The sequence below is a fragment of the Sphaeramia orbicularis genome, chromosome 24, assembly GCF_902148855.1.
Source record: "Sphaeramia orbicularis chromosome 24, fSphaOr1.1, whole genome shotgun sequence".
NCBI classification, from domain to species: Eukaryota; Metazoa; Chordata; class Actinopteri; order Kurtiformes; family Apogonidae; genus Sphaeramia; species Sphaeramia orbicularis.
The window spans coordinates 28,500,389-28,522,859 of record NC_043979.1 but is presented as its reverse complement, the minus strand read 5'-3'; the positions used below and the strand labels follow the sequence as shown (position 1 = coordinate 28,522,859).

Sequence of the window (22,471 nt, the reverse complement as noted above, 5' to 3'; positions counted from 1 at the left end):
GAAGCTCTCGATTTACCGGTCAATCTACGTTCCTACCCTCACCTATGGTCATGAGCTTTGGGTCATGACCGAAAGGACAAGATCCCGGATACAAGCGGTCGAAATGAGTTTCCTCCGTCGGGTGGCTGGGCGCACCCTTAGGGATAGGGTGAGGAGCTCAGTCACCAGGGAGGAGCTCGGAGTAGAGCCGCTGCTCCTCCGCGTCGAGAGGGGCCAGCTGAGGTGGCTCAGGCATCTGTTTCGGATGCCTCCTGGACGCCTCCCTGGGGAGGTGTTCCGGGCATGTCCCACCGGGAGGAGACCTCGGGGAAGACCCAGGACACGTTGGAGAGACTATGTCTCTCGGCTGGCCTGGGAACGCCTCGGGATCCCCCCGGAAGAGCTGGAGGAGGTGTCTGGGGAGAGGGAAGTCTGGGCATCCCTGCTTAGACTGTTACCCCGCGACCCGGCCCCGGATAAGCGGAAGAGAATGGATGGATGGATTGTGGGATTTATGTATCAAACACAAACACACAACGACATGCAAAATGATCTGTTGGAAATGTACTTTATTTCCTGTTTCTCTGACATATGATGTTATAAATGACTGGAAAGCGAGATCTTATCAACAAGACCTTACGGTCTACTTTGCATGAGGAAAGAGAACAAGAAATTCTCTTTAGATCTATCACCAAGAATGAAAACAAACATTTTATTATTAACCACTTGATTCAAGGTACTGTGGAAAGTGTTGAAAAATGACATAAAATAAAGCTTAATTGGGAGACGGCCTGAGGGGCAAACAGATGAAGTTATTTCCCAGCATAGGAGCCACACATTGAAGGAATAAAGTTATTTCACAGCATAAGGGTTTGGTGCCTGGTGCATCGCAGTGACTAGATAAGAATATGAGATGAGCATTCTCATGTCTCATGTAGCAGCCTAATGGAGACTAATGGTCCCAACCTGCATTCCAAATGTACTAAAAGATGACAAATGGTGGACAGCAGATGTCAGCTGATGCTGGGACCAGATGATGAGTCAGGTTCCCAGGGTGATAATGGGGGCCTGACTTAAGACACATATATAAAAAAAACATGATCCAGGACACCTGACACGTTTTTTTTAAATATCATTAATTAATAGAAACAAATGCTGGGAAAGGGGGATTTTGAAAGGAGGGGCCCGGGTTTGCAGGAAATCACGCCCCGAGCCCCGAAACAAGGTATAAAGGATGGGGGATTTTCAGTTACCCTTCAGACCATTCCCGGGTGTGTCTCCGTGTGTTTCACCTTGCTTTTGCAAATAAACACATGTACGGCTCTGAAGACTGATTGACTCGGCTCATCATTGTCTCTGAAGAAGTCTCTTCTTGATCATCACTTAGCTATAATTTGGCAGTATAGGTCAGGTGGGGAAAAAGGCGCAGACCAACAACCAAGTCTCGTCAAAAGCACTGATGATTTACTGACATAAAGTGGGCAGGATAGTTTGGTATAATAACCTTTACATGCAGTTGCTGCTTTGAACTTTTCTACTCCAAGTAAAATATATTAAAAGGTAGTGAAGGCTAAGACTTTCTTTACTGAGTTAAGAAAACTGTGCCCAAGTAAATAATTTAAATGCCAAAGTAGTGGTATTCATTTGATCATGTTGTTGTCATCCATGAAAATATGTCTGGTTTTCTTAATTTTCTGGTAATCTGCCAATTTACATAACCTCCTAAGACCCAGCTATGGGTTTTCTGTCCACATTTGTGGACAAGAGTTTCACAACTTTATGCAAAAAAAAGAAAAGAAAAAGAAAAGAAAAGAAAAGAAAAGAAAAGAAAAGAAAAGAAAACTGTCCGCCACAAAGGATGTTCCATAAAAATTTTAAAAACTGCATCTGAAAAAATTGTTGCATCATGATGTTTCCAATATCGGCACTTATTTAATTAAAAAACAAAAAAAGCTTGTACTTTGCTGACATTTCCTGGGTCTTAGGAGGTTAAGGTACAAATGTGCAGATAAAGGTGTTCAGTTTATTTTCTCTTGAATTGCATATGGAACAAGAAAAGCACTCGGAGAGTGCAGACCTCTGCTAATACATATCTGCGCCCCCCCTCGATCACCACCAAAATTTAATAATTTCTTCCTTGTGCCAGTATCAACATTTCCTGAAAATTTCCTGAAAATCCATCCAGAACTTTTTGAGTTATCTTGCTAACAAGCAAACACGTACACAAACACACAAAGCAAAGTGATCACAATACCTCCTCGTGGAGCTAATAAGTGGTCATGGGTTGTAAAGACATCTGGTGGGGTCTTATTTTGTAACAGTGACTTCATTCTGTGCCACTGTCCTAATGGTACATCATGGCTTGACATTTGGATGCTGGACTGTTTTGCATAAGATCAGAGATGCTTTATATGTGTTTTGACTTTGCTGAAAATAAATTTGCAAGACAAAATTAGTGAAACAAGGAGCTATGCAAACTAAGTGGAACAGCTATCTCCTTCTCTTTAAGAGCTGCTGTTATGTGTTTTCCTCTTACATCAACCAGAGCGAGGGAAGAGTTAATATACCTGGAGTCATATCAGGAATGGTCTGGGTCTTTTTTGTTTAGATATTACTCATCTACTTCTGCATCAACAGTTTGGACTGTAAATGGAGCATCCAGCTTAAACTGAGATCATGACAGCAAACAGATGGATAGTTTTGGCTGGGTTGGTGGGTCTTCTGTGGATTTGCCCCATCTGTAAGTAAAACCTAAAGCCCACTGGGAACCATAATGTCAGTCAAAGTCCTGTCTTTATTCTCTTCAGTTCTTTTTTATTCTGTCTGATGTCTTTTAAAAAGTCACAACGGCATCAAATGGGAAAAAAACATACTCAAACTGTGTTACTCTTTGTTGTACTCGTTACTCTTTCGCTAATTTGTCTGCTTGATGTAAGAGGGAAATTTTAACCTCCTAAGACCCAGCTATGGGTTTTCTGTCCACATTTGTGGACAAGAGTTTCATAACTTCATACAAAAAAAGAAAAATAAACTGTCCACCACAAAGGACAGTCCAAAAACATTTTACAAACTGCATCTGAAAAAACTGTTGCATCATGATGTTTCCAATATAGGCACTTATTTAATACAAAACAAAAAAAGCTTGTACTTCGCTGACATTTCCTGGGTCTCAGGAGGTTAAGTATCCCAACTCATATCATGTGATTTTAGCTTCTTTTTCTAACTGTTTGATATTTAGCTCCCAAACAGCTGCCAGAGACCAAAAGCATCTACTGATCTAAAATGTTTAATAACTTCTGATCCACTAATTCTATCAATACATTATAATAATTCAGGTAAAATGCAGTCTCTCAACTTTTCACTGGCATTAGATATGACATATTTGGATATTTCGAGGTTCTGTAGTGAACGTGGAAACACTGGCGCCTTCTAGCTAATTACAATGGTTTGCCCTAACCCTAACCCTAACGACAGATGCTTATTTTTCCTTTCCGTTAATCATATATTTTACTGAAAAGTTACTTTTGTTTCAGTTTTTTCTGTTTTGATATAGTAATAATAATTGAATCTACTCTCAGCCTTTACGAGCACCTACATGCTCAGTAAATTAAATTCCGGAAAATACCAGATTTTACTGAAAAATGGAAAATGCAGAGGATAATTATTATAATAACAGGTGATAAATCAGAAGATTAAATGCAGAGGAAAACTTTATTTGTAAGTTGCCACAGAAATAGTTCTAGGTCTTTAAAGTTAATGTTTTTATACATTACCGCATGGTTTTAATGTTGCTTGTGTGTCCAATATTTTACTCTGTTTTCTGAAACTTTATTTCCTTATATGACCATTTTATTATCTTAAGCAGAACTAAATGGTTAATCTTTTATTGGGCAAGAGACTATTTTTGGTTATTTTCACATACATTACAAGACAGTGACAGTAACAGTTCCAGTGAGAACAGTGAGTCAACAATCTCAGGTCCAATGTGGTCTACGGGGTCTGTAAGGTCCACCTCTGCATGAACAGTGAGTGTACCTGCTTTGTTGGGTACCATGAAGTAATTGTACTAATGTAAGGAATGATGTTCAAAGGGACAATGTGGATGTGGACAGGTGCCTGGATCAGCACTAATGTTGGTCTAATGTTCTAAAATATATGTTCCTTCCTTAGATATTTTGTATTTTTTATATTGCCACTTACGGGTAAGGAACCAAATATGTTAACTTCATTGACCTTGATTTTCTACAAAACATTTTTTTTTTTAAATTTTCACAAAAGTAATAAAGTCTTGTTAGGTACTCCAATAACACATCAAGTTGGAAGTTCTGGATTTCAGAGTATTTCTATGAGTGACCTATAAAGGGTTAAGTAAATTCATGGTAAAGATACCATGATGACAATAACTGCACTTACATGCACTAATTTTCAGTTTTTTTCCCGTAAAAATGCAATATTTATGATAAGCTATTTACATAATCTGATTGTATAACTCCTGTTTAAGTGAAGCCTTGCATGCCTACATCAAAATATGTTTTTTTTTTATTGAATTCCTTTCATGGCAGATGTTCCATTGTGTGAACTCAGCCTCCACTTCCCATTCCTTCCCTGTTGATCAGGTCAATTTCTCAAAATTTGCACAAATCAGAAAACTTTTTCATATTTTCTTTCATTAGGTTTAAAGATTCTGATCAGAAATATGGAGGAAATATCTTTGTCTCTAGGGTAAGCACAGGTTTTCTTGGTGTAATTTGTGGTAAAACCCATAGAAGAGATGAAGATTCTGAATGCGTACAAGTCCAAGGAATCCTCATAAAACTAAAACAATATTGGTATATTCCATAAGTCTTAGTCAGAAAATCCTCCATTAATAACAATGTCATATTCAGAATGATAGTGAAATATCAGTGTGCACGTATACATATTATGGCATTGATTATTTCATATATTGTCTGCTGTGATTAATGTCTTCTAGTTGGAAGATTACAGACTGACACACTCAGAAAATGCTTGAAGAACGATGAAAAAATCTTTTTTGTTGCTGATAACTACAATGGTGTCGTCAACAAAAGTCTCTGGGGTAAGTTGAAAGTATGATGCATATTTTAATCCAGTAGCTGCTAATGAAGTACAGAAATGTCAAATATATTACTTGGTGCTTTACTGTTGCTGTAAAACAGATTTTGTACCATGTATGTATTTTTACTGGATACATGAGATGTGGATATGGAAAATAATGTGTAATGTTATTGAAAAGGAATAAAAATGTGAATATGATCTACTCACTGAAACCTAATTATTTATTATATAACCAATATATTTTTTACAATGAAAGTATATTCAGACTTATATATTTGTCAAAAATATGGCTAAATTTACTCTTTAGTGTATTTAAATGATCTCAAATTAAGTGTCATTTTGTTGCAACAATTTCATATCTGATTGTTCACAAGATTTTCAAAACATTATGAATAGCCCAAAAGAGGAACATGTTTTAATTTGAACTTTATATTGTGAAACATTATTTTCATAATTTTGATTGATTAGAACTTTGTGAGAAGAGCAACATTAGTGATAATAAGCAAACGCTATGTTAGCTGAAGACAAAGCTTGAATGAAAAATACTCTGCATTTGCTTAAACTGTAAGTCAAGTATGACCAGAGAAACACATTCGTAATTAACACACAGTATTACAACGAGCAAACATTCAGACGTTTTTCATGATTTTCAGAAAACAAAACCTTGATTCAATAGATTGCCCAGCCCTAATATTGAGATGACAAATGATTTAAGTATAATTAAAAGTCACAAATAAATAAATTTTCTTCATGATTAAAGTAAACTTAAAATTATAATTAGATTTTTTGCCTGTGAAATTTATAAAAATGTGATCAATAAATGTGAATAGTTTTAACGGAACCTAACGTTTGTTAAGACTGCCTTTGGTTTAAGTAAAAGTTGCCATTTTTTATTGACTATGCAATAATTGATCCTGTTCCGATCGGGCATTAACATCCATCCTAATAAATGCAAACAACTCAAATGCAAAGTCTGAACACAGTGAGGACGCATTTCAGAGCACATTCCTCTCCGATCACTATGACCACATTTGGATTTAGTCTGAAATGCATTTGTCCATATTCTGCAGTTTAAACAGGTTTTTGTTGTAAAATGCATTAAATGACTGAATACTGAGCTGCCGAGCTCTGTATAACAATTCAATAGTGTCGTATTAAAGTAAGACATTTTTAAGTAGCCAGAAAGGATGTAATACGATTGGTTAATATGTGTAGAGACCCCAGACCTGAAATGATCCACCCTCACAATTTTTTCCCATCCACTTGCATAATCCAGTAATACTTCATAAACATGTTTTGAGCACTTCACTGACTACACCAGTGTTTTTCAACCTGTGGGGTCGCCTGGAATTCAAATAGGGTCGCGTGGAATTTCTTGTAATTGTTTAAAAAAACAGTTTACTACTACAAAATACATGGTGAGTTGAGAGAGACAATCACAATACATAAAAGACATGACAAACTGAAGCTGAAGCTGAAACTGAAGCACTGTGGTACTGTTTATCTTTCAAATGTTCATTGTGGCCGGTTTCAGATGCTGCAGCTCTTTCATAATTCATAGTTTGAGTTATTGTTTGTTTTTTTTCAGTATTAATTGTCAGCCTTGTAAATACAAGCTAGACTAACTCTACATATCCTGACCAAGGAAAATAAAGTTCTCACTTTGTGCAGTAATCTCAATCTGGTTTTTCTGCCTCCGTCCATAATAATATACATTATATAGACTAAATGTCATCTAAAATTAACGTTTATTTGCAACATCGTAGAGCCAACGGTAGCAGCTGTTCAAGAATGTGGTGGTGGCAAAGATATAAAAGTGAAATCTTACTTACAGGATTTTATTCAACATTCTGTCGGTCATTTGTCTAATATTATGATGTGGGGCATTGCATAGTGTACCTGGTGCATATATTAGTATTAGTGAAGCAATCTACAGTGCTGTAGACATATTTCTCAAAAAAGAAGACAATTCAGGATAATCCTTTTATAGGTGCATGCTGGGATTGTTTTCAGATGATTGACAAGTCTGTTAAATGTCCCTCTGCACCATGCTTTCATATGTAGATAAACAATCTGACTTTATTTTTCTTGGTTACATTAATAATATGAGTAATATGTTACATTTCAAATATATAATGAATTGTTTTTTATCTTTTTTTAAATATCTGGTTATTTATTTAATGAAGAACAAAACGGAAATGAAGATGTCTGCATAATATTCCTGGACAAAAGCAGCCATACAACTGACAGTAAGTCCAATACACTTACACGTAAAATTATATTTTATTAACCCATAAAGACCCAAACAGCCACTGGTGACCAAAATCATCTACTGATCTAAACTGTTTAATCCCTGTTGATCCACTAACTAATTGGTGTAAAATGCAGTTTATCATCTTTTCATGGTCATCAGATATGACCCATTTGGACGTTCAGAGGCTCCGTAGTTACCGTGGAAACGCTGTCATCTTCTAGAACATTGATTCACCAGTAAAACCCATGGAGTTGGATCAATGACAGTGGATGGAGATCCTTATTTTCATGTGCAGTTAATGATGTATTTTACTGGAACAAGTCACTTTTTCTTCAGTTTTTATTCTGAGCTTTAATGAACATCCACATGATAAGTGAATTAAATATAGGAAAATACATGATTTACACTGAAAAAACAATAAATGGTAATTATACACTTCAGATGGGTTAAATATAGAGGAAAATATCATTTGGGAACTGACACAAAAGTAGTACTGGGTCTTTATGGGTTAAGTTAGACCAACATCACCAAATACAAATCTAACTATATCATTGTTTTAAATCAGCAGGAACAGGGCATAAGCTATGGCCCCAAATGAAGAACTACAGTAATTCTCTACTTCTAGTCATTTCAAAGGTCCACATCAACATGCAAATCCAAATGTATGTCCTATATGGAGAAAACTGCACAGACAGACTTGGCAGTGTTTCAACAGGTACAGTTAAGTGTATTTAACATTTTAATGCCTCATTCAAGTTTACCACAAAATCAAGAAAAAATTGCATAATTTTGTACTTTGATTTGTCTATTGTAATAATCAAGCTTCCTCGGACAGCTGTAAATTTCAACTCGCAGTCACAGGCAAGAGTATATCTTTTCATAGTTTAGTGATTGAATGATTAAAAACACTTGAAAATGTTCACAGTCTAGATCAAATGGTTTCATCGTTCACCAATTTAGTCATCTCAAAGAATGAATTTCACTGAAATGTGTGTTTTATGTGTTTGCCTCCTGACTCATGCATCACTGGCTTTCTCTTGATAAACTTGGTAGACTCTTGCCAGATAAGGTGTTTCAATACGAAGACTGTATGTGGAAACTCCAAATATAAGAAGGAGCGCTGCAGTGAAGAGGGTGAGTCTCCTTTAGACAGTAAATGCTGTAAAATATATCTTTTGGTAAAATTACCTCATAAGTACAGTAAAATACCCTTCACATAATACTACTTCATTGTAACATGTTTTTACCCAAAGGGGAGGAAAAGGGTATTGTTTTTGGTTCAGTTTGTTTGACTGTTAACACTTTAGCAGCAAAACTATTGATTAGTTTCATACCAAATTGGGTTTATAGATTGCTAGGGACCCAGAATAGAAGTGACTACATTTTGGGAAAAGTAGGTCAAAGTTAAGAAATTTTTATGAATTTTTTTAGATCTTTTTTTTCCCCCATTTACTTACAATGGGCAAAATTTCAAATCACTATAAAAACATCAATTTTAACTCAATTTACTTAAACATTGCAGAGATATAGAGATTAATTTTAGATATCGCTCTGCAGAATATCTAAGTGATAGCTTGTTTTTGAAATCTTTTGTTAAATTTTTAATTCTTTTTCTTTTCCCATTTCCTTATAATGGGTGAAAATTCAAATTTCTATAAAAACATCAATTTTGTTTCAGTTTACTTTAAACTTGGCACATATATAATTTTTTATACTTAACAAATATTGAATATGGATGAAAGAGTGGATCGATGCCAAAATAAGCTACAATATAAATGAGGGGCAGGGCTCATTGTGCATGACACCACTTGTTTGATATAGTTTTCCTAAAAAGATAGCTATATAATTCAACAGAAACTGAACTAAAACTAGACATTCCTGTCTTTCAGCTCCCCAAGCTCAGGACAATTACATCATCAATGTAACGAGAACAGAGGAAGGCTGTATCAACTGTAACAACCCGAAGAAGCCGCCCGAACAGACGATTGATGGGAACAACGAAGAAGTGAAAAAAAAGTTGAACGGAATAATTAATACTAATAATGGAACTTCACTTGCCCCTGGTGCAGCTGTGTAAGACATGGCCTCACATACTTTTTGCAGAATATGTAGAAATTTGGGGAAAATACTGTACTTTGTTGTGTTGAGAGGATTGAGGAGGAGTGTTGTAAGACCAGGATAAAATAAGCTAGAGGGCTGTTTTATTATATCGTCCACTTGTAAAACTACATAGTTTGGATTTGTGTGCAAATTACAAGGACATTCTTTAGGAACAGTAGAAAGGCCGGTAAAGGAATCATTATATATCAGACAATGGATTTATTTGTGGTTATGTTAACTCCATATCTCGGTAACAAATAGAGCAAAGATGATCAAAGTCTGCTGTAATGTTGACCAGGATCTACCCTGGTTACCCATAAACTTTGGGGTCAAAAGACCAAAGTTCAAGGTCATAGACTCAATTACTTTAAAGCTCTATGCAGTCTACTATACAGTCAAAGTGTGCTCTTATAATGATTCAGACCTGCATGTTCATCAAAATTTTATTGTGTTTCTTTTTATGTGGATATAAACATATGATGTGTCATATCATATAAAATAGAATCCTACCTCATAACAACATCTCCTACAAAGGGAAATTAGAGTTAGACATTGGAAACAGGCATAGGTTAAGTCCTATTTTAAGTGCAGTCTAGTTTTAGTGTATATTTTTGAGGCATTATAAGAAAAGCATTGATTAATAGCAGCTGAAAAAGGTAAAGTGACATAAATTCATTTTTAAAATCATACTGAAAAAATGTCCCATTTCATGTTACACCATAAACCCGTAACATTCCAGGAAAACCAAAACCTGTCTTTTGTCTGCAATTCTATTTCATTTTAGTTTGAACAAAAGTTTTCATATTGTTTCATCTTTTATTCGCTTCTTGAATATGGCAGGGGTACAAGATGAAGAACAATGTGAAAAAAAAAGTTGTTTGCAAGATAAATAAAATGTAAATGTAGCCAGAGTGTGGCTGCTTAAAATATTCTTTTCCCTGATCCTCCCATACAAAGCTTGTATGCAAATAGCCTTCCACTTAAGTCTTTGCATCTGCTAGAGCAAACTAAGCATTAGTTCTCAGATTCATCTGGTTCCTATGAGGCCACAGCATTTGATCCACTTCATTTTCATTGACATCAAATATTACAATGAGCCCTCAGTCCTCATGGATGAAGGCATTGTCATTCTGGGACAGAGCACTTACATGTAGTTTATCCCCTTATTTGTTAGTGATGTGTACACCCTTTTAAAATGTGTCATGACAGCAGTGTATTATATATTATACAATAAGCACACAGTACTTCAAATGTACATCATATGAATATTCTTCCATCTGTCAACAGTAAAGTCATGGGCGTTGCAGCCGACCTCGCCGCTTCCATCAACGGGTCCACCGCTGCTTTGAATCTGGCTGAAGGCATTTCAGGCATCTTGGCGAGAGAAACAGAGCCCACTGCTGTGGACACAGTTTCCTTTGGTTATTCGTCACTAAACGAGGACATAAATGTGAGTTCATTTCTCAAATTTGAGTCATGCTTTGCTTAGTCTAAAAGTGGAGTCAGAAGTAAATAGAAATCCTGAACACACAAAGATAATTGTATTTATTTTATGTAACCTACAGCTACAAAACCTTACTGCTGGTCTTATTACAGTGAAGTTGTCGTAGGTTTCTTTCATTTTATTTGAGAATGTTTGAATGTCAAAGGGGATAACATAGTTAATATGTTGTCAGTGTCAACTACTGCACACTTTATTCCTATTATTATTACTATTTATGTCCTTCAGTCACTATAACAAATTTTTTAAAATATTTTTTATCTTCTCTTTATTTTTCTATTGTATTTGATGTTCTTATCTTATCTTATCTTATCTTATCTTATCTTATCTTATCTGATCTGATCTGATCTGATCTGATCTTACCTTACCTTACCTTACCTTACCTTACCTTACTTTACCTTACCTAACCTTATCACTCACTGAATAAAGTATAAAGCTCATTGTTCACACTTATCTGTATTATGATATCAAGGTGATTTTCACCAAGTCTCCTGTTGAACTGCAGCTCATTATACGGCACTTAGTAGCTTTCCTATTCTGCATGTGCTAATTTATTCCAAACCCAGTTATTTCTGTTGATATGTCTTTAAATATCACATATAGAGGGTGTATTTTCATGTTGTTTGATTTGCTCACTCAACAGTTTGATCAATTCCACTGGACAATACACAATGTTGACTAAATGTTGGTAATGCTTTTTTCTCACAGGTCATAGATGATGCAGGTTATCTGCAAGACTTCACACGAGCTGTCACAATACCAAAACAAGCTTTCGAGACAGCTCTTAGTTTGAATGTTTCCATTGCATTTGTTGTTGTTATGCGATTTACCAACATGTCAGAGGTAGGAATTTAAAAAAAAAAAAAAAAAAAATCTCAAAAGTTAATACAGTTTATATGTGCTGGGGCTTACAATTTGTTGTTCTGTTTTCCCAGGATGGCTCAAACCACACTGTTTTAGGCAATCATGTTTTAGGAGTAGAAATGGGAGCCGAAATCAAAAATCTCACGGAAACAATAAGCATCACTTTTGCAAACCTGAGTTATGTAAGTACAAAAAAAAAATTTACTTGTTGTGTTGTTTACATTTCAGAGCTCATTTGAGTTTTTTTGTTCTTTGCTAACAGAGCGGAATACCATCTTGTCATTCATGGAACGGTGAAGGTATATGGTTTTCTTTTTTTTTTCTTCGTATTTCCACATTTGTTTGTCAAATTAACAACATTTTCAGTGGGACATTGGAAAGAAAAGGTGAAAATATGAAAAAGAATCATTCATTTCTGACAGTTGCTTTGCTGGAAGAATAGACTCAAGTAGACATTATTGTATATTTTTGCGCAAAAAAGCTGGAAATTTTGTTTGTCGTTTGCAATGTGTCAAGAACAAAAAAACATACTAAAACTTTGCATAACATACAACAAACATGTCATTTTACAACTAAGTAGGACTCACTAGTAGGCATTTCCATATGAAAAGTTATTATATCAGTCTGCTACCAGAAAACACACATGTAGGCTAGCTAAGAAAACAATTGAGCTAATACCCATGTATGGACTGTCTGCACTGGTGCAACCACAGCAGCGCACCTGTGCTGGTCAGATGTGTTCCAGACCACATTAGTATGTAGATTGAGTAAATGGATCATAATATGTGTAAAAGGTCAACAATGATTTTGCCACTGGGAGAAAAACACCTACCGGTAATTTTATCTAAATCATCCAATCCAATCCGATAAATTTGTGATTAAACCTGGACTTTTCATTGGATCCCAGATTGGAGAACTCATTAGTGAATCTGTACTGTCCTCAAACCTCAGTGCTATTAAATTAAAACTTAATGGCTAGCTAGTTTTGTTCTGTTGATACCCTTACCTATTAATAAATTTCTTGTAAAAGAAGACAGTGTTGGTAACAGAATATCTGATACAAATCCAACTGTATGTCACTAAAACTATTCATATGTCCACTCATAATTTATGGAATTTAAACACTAGTGTGATATTCTGATAATAGGTATATATTGTCTTGTGCATAACCTTAAAAAAATAAAAATAAAATCAGCAGGTTTTTTGCTCCTGGTTTGTGGTGAAATCTTTTTTTTTTTTTTTTTTTTTCTGGGAACTGATTTTTTTTATTTGACATACACACATAAATACAAATCTAACAAACAAAGAGGAGATGTATAACATGTATAGTTACATTTGCTTCACATTATTTTAAAGTCTTTCTAAAAATCCTTTTTGACAGTGCCTTCTATCATCCTTTCTCTTTCCACTGCTTGTCCAGTCTCTCATTGCTGCCTCTACCAACATTCAGTGGAAATGCCAAAATAAAGCAATATACAACCCAGTGCAGTGACAATTATATGTTCATCAATTGCAACTGTCTGGTTAATTTTGCGTTTTGATTCATTTTTTAGGAAACCTACCAAACTGGACTGACTACGGATGTGAGACAGTAGTGAATGGGAGTAACATTACATGCCACTGTTCTCATTTAACATTTTTTGCTATCTTATTGGTACATTTAACTCCTCATTTATCTTCTGTCTTATCTTTTTCATTTATTTATCAGCTTGAATACAAATACACATTTGTTCATTTGGCTACTGCTTCATGACTGGCTATTAATGTGTTTATTTTCAGGCTCCCCTCAATGAAACCGTTTCTAGCTCTGACCTGAACAGCCTCACCATCATCACGCAGGTCGGCTGTGGCTTGTCCATGTTTTTCCTCAGCATCATTCTTTTCATGCACTTCTTTCTGAGGTAATAACAAAAGAAATCAATACAGCACTTTGAAAATTATTTTTCTGTCCAATATGTAAAGAAGAGGAAGAAGAAAAGAAAAAACTTGGAAATAAGAGAAAAATTTAACACTGTTCATTCTGAGGAAAAGAAACTGTCAATCACATTATACATTTATTTACATATTAAGAAAGGAGTTGAAGGAGGCTCAGAACTTATTTATTCCCACCCCTTCTCCACAAGTTAATCATTACTATTTATCTTTAGTCTCATCAAATTTTCTTAGTTCCCTTATACATTATTATTCCCTTTTAAACCCTGATGTTCAAAATAATATAAATCCCTCACAATATATGACAAGAAGCAGCACAAACAGTTGGAAAAATCTGACATGTTTTGAATGAAACCTGGTATAAAACTTCAGAAAATTAATATAAATCTCATATTGTCTGAACAAAATGTTTGAAGGCATGTTATTTGCAAAGGGAGGTCACACTAAATACTACTACTTTGGTTTATAGAAGTTGTTTTGTCCATGAAACTTTTTTGTTTTTACTGCTGTATACTTCACATATATCCAGAATGGATCTTAACACAGAAACTGAGAAATACATTTGGGTGCTCATTATAACTTTATGAAACCTACATCCATTTGCACAGTACTGAATATAAACATGGATTTGTACATATTATATATCCACCATCTACCAAATCCCATAATATTACTAAACTAATAAATAACCCTTGCAAACACCTGTGATGTCAAATTCTGACCTCATGTACCTGGAAAAATATGTCCCTGTATCTCATATAAGTAAGTAAGTAAATTTTATTTATAGAGCGCTTTTCACAGACGGGAAGTCACAAAGTGCTTCACAGTTCAGAATATGATTCCAATACAATACAATAAATACAATACAATTTAAAATACATGAAAATGGTGTATGTTTGGACATAACTCTAATGGTTTTTACAAGCTCTGTTATTTTAGAATCAATACACTGTGTATTTTTATAGGAGCTGAAAAGTAAATAACAGGGAAGCGTATTAGAAAAATGAAATAGACATTAAAAGTAAGAATTTACAGTTCAAACTGGTGCTAATAATTCATAGTGAGCTTGAAATTTGAGTTTGTGCATCATTATACAGTTCAGTGTTTACCAATAACCTTAATATAATAAAACTGATCTTGCAACATTTGAATGAAACCGACTAGCTTAGATGCGTCAAATGTGAATGTCTCCAGAACTTTGACAAGATAAAAATAAAAGAGTGTGTGTGACAAAACAAGTGGTTTGGCACAGTTTTAAATGACATCAATGTATTCAGAGTAGGGAAATGAGAATTCAAAGACAAGCATTGATGAACAGAACATGATTTACGTCCTACGGAGGCTTCATGCAAATAAAACACTACCTGATCTGTTAATTCCCAGTAATAGCACAAATAGAGATCGAGGGCTATGCAAAATAGTACAGGGTGGGGAAGCAAAATTTACAATGAACATTTAGTTGTTTTTTCTCAGCAGGCACTACGTCAATTGTTTTGAAACCAAACATATATTGATGTCATAATCATACCTAACACTATTATCCATACCTTTTCACAAACTTTTGCCCATATGAGTAATCAGGAAAGCAAACGTCAAAGAGTGTGTGATTCGCTGAATGCACTCGTCACACCAAAGGAGATTTCAAAAATAGTTGGAGTGTCCATAAAGACTGTTTATAATGTAAAGAAGAGAATGACTATGAGCAAAACTATTACGAGAAAGTCTGGAAGATACTATTAAAGAAGAATGGGAGAAGTTGTCACTCGAATATTTGAGGAACACTTGCTCAAGTTTCAGGAAGTGTGTGAAGGCAGTTATTGAGAAAGAAGGAGGACACATAGAATAAAAACATTTTCTATTATGTCAATTTTCTTGTGGCAAATAAATTCTCATGACTTTCAATAAACTAACTGGTCATACACTGTCTTTCAATCCCTGCCTCAAAATATTGTAAATTTTGCTTCCCCACCCTGTATACTGGAGCAAATTACTGCAAAAGGGCTGTTATTGACAGACTTTATGCCCTTACTTGACACAAGATGTAACCCAGGGCATGTTTACTTTTTATTATTGTTTTACACACCAGTCAGTTTAACATTATGACCACTGACAGCAGAAGTCAAAATAATGGTGATACTTCATTACACTGACACATTTCAGTAGGTTGGATTTATTTGGCAGCAAATATATATGTATGCATTTCCAATATATATATATATATATATATATATATATATATATATATATATATATATATATATATATATATATATATATATATATATATATATATATATATATATATATATATATATATCTTGCCCTAATTAATATACACTATACAGACTAAAACTGGCACATATCTGCCCTTTTGCCCTTTTGCCATTCATCATTATCAACAGTGTTCAAAACTCTATCTGATCAAGTTCATTTCAGCCCTGATTCTTCACATTTTATGTTCATAACTTTGTATAGATTCTTTTGATATTACAATTATGGAAATGTTTATGCACATATATTAAAAAAAGATCAGTAGTATTCTAAGCATTTTCATACATATAGGCCCTTTTTCACAGCAGGAACTTTGAGCATTACCCGGAACTTTGAAAAACCCCAGAGCGTTTCCATCTAAATTACCCGGGTAAAAATCTTTCTGCCACCCCCCCACCTTTCCCCGAAGAAGTTCCTGGTAGGAGGTTGTACTTTTCAGATTGCCCAGAATTATAGTTAACTCTGTTGTGTCTTTGTGTCATGTTGCTGTGCAGGAAGGCCAAAGCCAATACGGCAACAATAATCCTCATCCATCTCGTGTTCGCCTTGTTCTTTCTTAACTTCACTTTCCTGATCAACAACATTGTGGCACAAATGGAGAGCGCTGTGGGATGTAAGATCATGGCAGCTGTCATGCACTACTTCATGTTGGCCACTTTCACCTGGTTTGCTGTGCAGGCTTTCCACCTCTGCCTGCAGCTCTACACCAGGGGCAAAATAGAAATCCACCGCTATGTACTCAAAGTCTCCATTATCAGCTGGGGTAATGTTTTCAATTTCTTTATTGATCTTTGGAGAAAATATATCAATAAGACAAATCTCTGTGGACAAAAGTAATAGTTGAATTCAGTTGTTTCATTTGTTTGGAGGGATAATGGTAGGGCTTGTTTTTCTGGGTTTAATTTAGGCCCCTTAGTTCCAGTAACGTATAGATATAGAATACATATAAAGAAAATACTGACCTTTAGCATCATCATTTAAATGTGAAAATCAGTGCTTTCAACATCAGCTGTAGAACCAGGAACATTATGATGCCTTTTCCACAGTCTTACCTTTGCTAGTTCATTCATTAAACTATAATTTTATTCCTTTTCTGATTTGCAGTCCTGCCCAGTATTGTTGGGATCATCCTGCTCAGCATCGGAAAATATGGTGAACAGGTCATAAACATGGAAAACACTGAAAATAATGTGGCGATGTGAGTTATAACACACTTTGTCTAAAATACTGTAGCACCAAATTTATTTATAAAATCCACTCATGCACTAAGTTTCTGTAAATGATCTTTCTGGTCCCTAGGTGCTGGATAACCGACAGTGACGTCCACTACATTGTCAACATTGGTTACTATGTTGTGGTCTTCCTTTTCACTTTCAGTACCTTCGTCATCCTAATGTCTTGGGTTGTTTGTCTTAAGAGATCCAAAACTGCAGGCAACGCACAAGTTAACAAATCTGGCATAAGTATGATGACTGTTCTGGGACTGTGTTGCATGCTGGGTGTCACATGGGGCTTCGCATTCTTTGCCCATGGAGTCTTCCGTGTGCCTGCCTACTACATTTTCACAATCCTGAATTCTTTCCAAGGTATTAGCATCATTGAATTGCCTGGATAATACCTAACCTTTCAGTTTTATACTTGTATACTTACTTATCCATTATAGGCCTCTTTATTAGTGATGCATTCTTCAATCACTACTGAATTAATGGATTAACACTAGAACAGCCACTACGGCAAATTTGCCAACTGTTTTTCAATTGCGCACTGCTCAGTTTTAACAAAAAAGTTGAAGCTCTTAGTTTTTGTTGAGTCACATTCCCTATGGTCAAACACAGTTAAGATAAATCCAGATTAAAAACTTGGGCATTCATACTTACAACAGCTGCTGGGTCAAATTTACCCATATAGAAGTACATTGATTTTTATATTGATTTATCATCATCATCATCATCATCATCATCATCATCATCATCATCTTTATTTCCAGACTCGGGAGTCCATTTAAAAAACAAACAAACAAACAAGCAACAAATAAAATAAATTAAAAACACATTTTAAAAACACAGACAAAACATCACCAATATGTTATGTTAAAACATTCAATGATTTTAGGTGACAGCATTTATTTATGTGTGATCTAAAAGATATGTCAAGTCACTTATAAGTTTATAATGGAAAAGAGGCCCAGATATGAACACATATGCAGATATTTTCTTCTAAGACCCATTTCAGTCAGTTTACACTGATTTGTGTTGGCATTTGTGCAACGTGATTAGTTTTCTTAACGATACTTCAATTACAAATATAGACAACCAAAACAGAAGGGATAGTTAAGCAATCTGATGTTATGATTTGAGACATTCTTTAGTGAAAAAAAATGACTTCCTTTACAATATACAACAATAGAATGCACATATTCAATGGCATTTTTTGTTGTTTAGAAATGATGTATGGATAAACTGGAGCTGTTTGGCTACTCTAGGTATATGGCTCTAGTGTTAAACTTATTCAGTTGGACCTAAGTGTGTGTGCATGTAGGTGTTCTTTTGTTTATGCTAACAACTAAATCAAAGTAACTTCAGGTGCAGTCAAGAAAATGTGAAAACTCAATTTTATTCATGACCACTTTCCCATAATGCCATACAAATTTTCCCATTCCTCTATAAGTGATTTGAGTAAACTCCCGTGTCTTTAATCTTATTATAGTAATAATATATTAAATTTGACTTACCTGATCCGCATTACGTTGTTTCTTTTGCTGTTGATGAAATGTGCCCTTGAGTAAACCCTCGTCTAAATGTAAAGTGTCTTTATCAATGTCAGTGAAATTATTTCTCTGCCAACAGGTTTCTTCCTCTTCATCTACTACACCAACACCAGCCGCTCTGCTGAAATGAACACTGGTGTGAAGAACTTCCAAAGCACTAGCAGCACCACCACCCTCAAAACTATCCTGGAAACCTACGAGAACCCCTATGAAAACAAATAAAGCCCTTGAAGATGAATGTGGACTAAGGAGCAACAAGAAGCAAGTGCTAGGTGGTACAGAAGAGAAAATTGTATCAGGATTTATTTACTATTCCGGTGTTTTTGGTTTTTTTATTGTATGAGCAGGTCTTTATACAGGCTTTTGGCTTATTCTACTGTCAGAAGCACATATAATGAAAGAGTATTTTAGTTTCATCATGTGTAATGAAGGTTTGAAACTACAATATATATTAGTATGACACAATTACATGGATACTTTTGTTTTTTTAATCTTCTAAACTGTAAAAAGCAGATGTCAGAGCTAAATAATAGCAGAACAATTTGATATTGAAGTAAAATTATCATATTAGCTTTTATAAAATAACATTTTGTTAGTCAGAGGGGTACACACAATTACTAAGACTTCCCATTCAATATAACCCAATGAAAAGGAGATAATTTGTTGCCTATGAAAGCATTTTAGCTTTATTATCCAAGGGAAAAACAATGCGTAATAACAATAAATCATTTTATTTGTAAAACGCTTTTCAAAAGACAGGTTCCATAGATCAAACCAAGTAGAAATAGTAGAGAATGTACAACAAAATATAAAATTCAAAATACACACAACACAGGAATATATACACAGTTTTGACTTGTTTTAAAATGATAAATGTACACTTTTACATTAACAGAGCTTCTGCTTCATTGAGAGCTTTTTCCATCTCAGCAGCATCCAGGGCAAAGCTCTCCCGTTCCTGCATCATCTGTTCCTGTGTTTTTGCAAGGTTGGACATTGTTGTTTGGATTTCCTAAGATGATAGACATGGTACATAATGAACTTAAACCATTTTTAAAATGAATTACAATAGAAATGTTACCTCTACATTGAGGGCAAAGAGTCTTACCTGTAATCGAGCACACTGCTGTGATGCAATGTCAGCGAAGGTACTTAATTCATTTAGCAGGTCAGTGGAGACACTCTGAAACAGAGACAGTAAATAACACATGGTCTGCATTACACTGTGTATATAGGATGCATGTTTATCGTGGGTTTAATTCATTGTAAAATAGGTAATTTAGTAGTTATGAGGTGTAGTACAAATAAGAGTGTTTGTTTTACTTTGCTTATATTGCAGTTTGTATTTCTTTGTATTGCTATTTTTAGATAAATTCAGAGTTTTTGCTAAGCATATGACTTTAGACATGTAAAGTGAAATAAATATACCATAACTTCTTTTCGTTGAACTTCATTTTGTCGTGCAGCTTCTCCAACACTTTCTCCTAATACTACATAGCAAAGAAAGCATCATTTTAGTTTCTGACAAAGAGTAAATGATTAATGATTTCCCAAAGTACATGAAAAGTAAGAAAGACTTCACCTGGATTGATTTTTGCAGTGACTAGGAGAGTGTGACAGTCTTTTAGGTGTTTCTGAACCTCTGTTTTCTCTTTTTCAAGGTCACTGAACTGCAGCTCTAGTTCAGAAACTCTTTGCTGTAAATGAAATGCAATTGATTTGGTGATTGCAGGGTGAAAACTTAGAATTTGACAGCATGATTAAACAAAAAAAAAAAAAAACAATTTTAGTTTGCACCTGTGTCTCTGTGAGGGTTTTCTGCAGCTTTTCATTGGCAATCATCAAATTCTGGTTTTGCTCTCTGAGCTCTGCCTGTTGTCCATACCTAGTGGAGGCACTATATAAAAGTGAAACGTTAACTGGTTAAAAACAAGTGGCTTGTCAAGTATATGATGTAAATTCAAGATAAACTTAAAAGTGCAGGAGACTTTCATGACCAATGTTTCATCAAATCTGTAAAACGTCAATCATAGCCTAAGTATCACGAGTCTATAAGTCTTTCTCATTACTCACTTGAATCTCTTGCATTACGGTGAACAATTTCGAAGTACCATCCACCATAAGCAAAACCACGTGTTTACATTCAGAGCCGGGAGGTAACTTGGGCATCTTCCGAAATTTTGTCGCGACATGCATTGTGGCAGGCTCGCGCTGCCACTGCAACCGCCTGAAGCGTGAGTAGGAAGGGTGAGTAATCACAGAAAGACTTATAGATTCGTGATACTTAGGCTATGACTGATATTCTACAGATCTGATGAAAAATTGTCACGAAAGTCTCCTACACCTTTAAGTATATTCAGGCTTTGAAATGTAATACTTGATACTTACCCTTTGTTACCTGCAGGAGCAACATTTTTTCTGAAACACAAGATACTTAAATTAACAGCTGTGAATCATTCATATAGAATGACCTCAACATGTATGCTGGTGACATATTACATTAAAGGATTACAGCGTTTCAAAACACAGAAAAGATTATACATTACAAGTATGTTAACTAACTGCTTGTGGTGCCTGTATTAAGCTAAGCATTTTCATATTATTGACACATTGTTCTTTCTATTCCAATTCATTATTCTGACATCTTAGTTCTTCTTCAGATTAGTTTTTCATCAATTTGTGATGAAGGAATTGTGCCTTTACAAGTTGAGTTGAAAATTTTCATCCTTGTAAGAAAATTATTTCTTTAAGACCCCACTTGGATTAACTGAATATGAGCTGTAACACCTACAAAGTAAAATGAAACATACATATTCATGCACAGTAAAATGAATCCAAAAACGACATATATCACAGTAAAATATGAACAGGGTTCATTTTACTGCACAATGACTAATACAAGTACATGTTGCTAGTAACTCATAAATGGTTTTACTTAGTGAGATTTTGCACGTTTACTTGTAATACAGTATTTACCCAGTGTGGTATTAGTACTTAAATAAAGAATGTGAATACCACTTCCATCACTGACATAACCTTACCTTGGTACATTTTCTTTTTGAGATTTTGGGACACCATTTGCTGTTGGTGCTAGTGTTGCTGCATCTTTAGGCTCAAGTTTATGACCCGTTTTCTTTGATTCTGCAGGTAAGTGCGTACCTGCAAAGCACATAGGAAATACTCCATCTCACATCAGCTTTACAAGTCTTACTAAAATATAATATAAATATTACTATTTAATTTTTAAAAAATCATTAAGACATTTTTAGAAACAGCAATGTCTGGTCACCTCTTGGGATTTTTGAAGACATTTCTCAGGGCAACGAATGCAATGCCAGATATACCTGTGGAATAAAACGACAAGAATATGAAATTTGTGTACACATTCAGTAAAACAAGTACAAAGCAGTAATAGTTTAAGTACTTAAAATCTTTTTTTAAACATGTTCTTAACATGTGCAAGTTAACTGTATCTCCACAACATGCAGGGCTAGCTAACGTTAGTTGTTTGGAAGATAGAAATTGACAGGTTTTTAAATAGACCCAATTCGGGGTTTCAGAGTAACTTAGAGTTTAGAAGAATTGATTTAGACATACACATGAGCCTTCACAATATGTCAAACCGATCAATATATATGGCTGCTACAACAGAATAACAACACCTACCTTCAAGTTTGCTTTATATTTCAGATTAACCAACAACCAAACTGAACCAGACAAATTTTAA

At 34.9% G+C, this 22,471-nt stretch overlaps 2 protein-coding genes and 1 long non-coding RNA gene across 6 annotated transcripts in view; 1 reads left to right on the top strand and 2 right to left on the bottom strand.

The window, feature by feature from the left end:
- Window positions 1–5,317, bottom strand: part of LOC115415183 (uncharacterized) — a 12,703-nt gene extending 7,386 nt beyond the window's left edge. Inside the window, exons 1-2 of the long non-coding RNA XR_003934772.1 lie at window positions 5,304–5,317; window positions 2,849–2,851 (exon numbers count right to left, since the gene is read on the bottom strand). This is a non-coding gene — a long non-coding RNA (uncharacterized LOC115415183). The remainder of the gene's footprint in view (window positions 1–2,848; window positions 2,852–5,303) is intronic.
- On the top strand, window positions 2,532–20,181 carry LOC115415178 (adhesion G-protein coupled receptor G5-like). 3 transcript variants are annotated; one of them, XM_030128670.1, is made up of 17 exons: window positions 2,532–2,719; window positions 4,952–5,056; window positions 7,242–7,304; window positions 7,878–8,024; window positions 8,132–8,170; window positions 8,363–8,443; window positions 9,199–9,382; window positions 10,697–10,859; window positions 11,619–11,753; window positions 11,846–11,956; window positions 12,037–12,073; window positions 13,328–13,428; window positions 13,554–13,675; window positions 16,472–16,740; window positions 17,082–17,175; window positions 17,277–17,563; window positions 18,824–20,181. In XM_030128670.1, exons 1-17 carry the CDS (start codon window positions 2,656–2,658, stop codon window positions 18,964–18,966), a joined length of 2,145 nt encoding a protein of 714 aa, XP_029984530.1. In that variant the 5' UTR covers window positions 2,532–2,655; the 3' UTR covers window positions 18,967–20,181. The 3 variants fall into 3 exon arrangements, with proteins under 3 accessions (XP_029984530.1, XP_029984529.1, XP_029984531.1); XM_030128669.1 differs by having other exon boundaries at window positions 7,875–8,024; XM_030128671.1 differs by lacking the exon at window positions 8,132–8,170 and having other exon boundaries at window positions 7,875–8,024.
- On the bottom strand, window positions 19,595–22,471 carry knstrn (kinetochore localized astrin (SPAG5) binding protein). 2 transcript variants are annotated; one of them, XM_030128675.1, is made up of 9 exons: window positions 22,411–22,471; window positions 22,034–22,088; window positions 21,786–21,903; window positions 21,133–21,162; window positions 20,542–20,641; window positions 20,327–20,441; window positions 20,173–20,234; window positions 19,853–19,927; window positions 19,595–19,756 (listed from the first exon to the last, which is right to left on the bottom strand). In XM_030128675.1, the coding sequence occupies exons 2-9, from the start codon at window positions 22,053–22,055 to the stop codon at window positions 19,628–19,630; spliced, it is 651 nt and encodes a 216-aa protein (XP_029984535.1). In that variant the 5' UTR covers window positions 22,056–22,088; window positions 22,411–22,471; the 3' UTR covers window positions 19,595–19,627. The 2 variants fall into 2 exon arrangements, with proteins under 2 accessions (XP_029984535.1, XP_029984536.1); XM_030128676.1 differs by having other exon boundaries at window positions 22,402–22,425.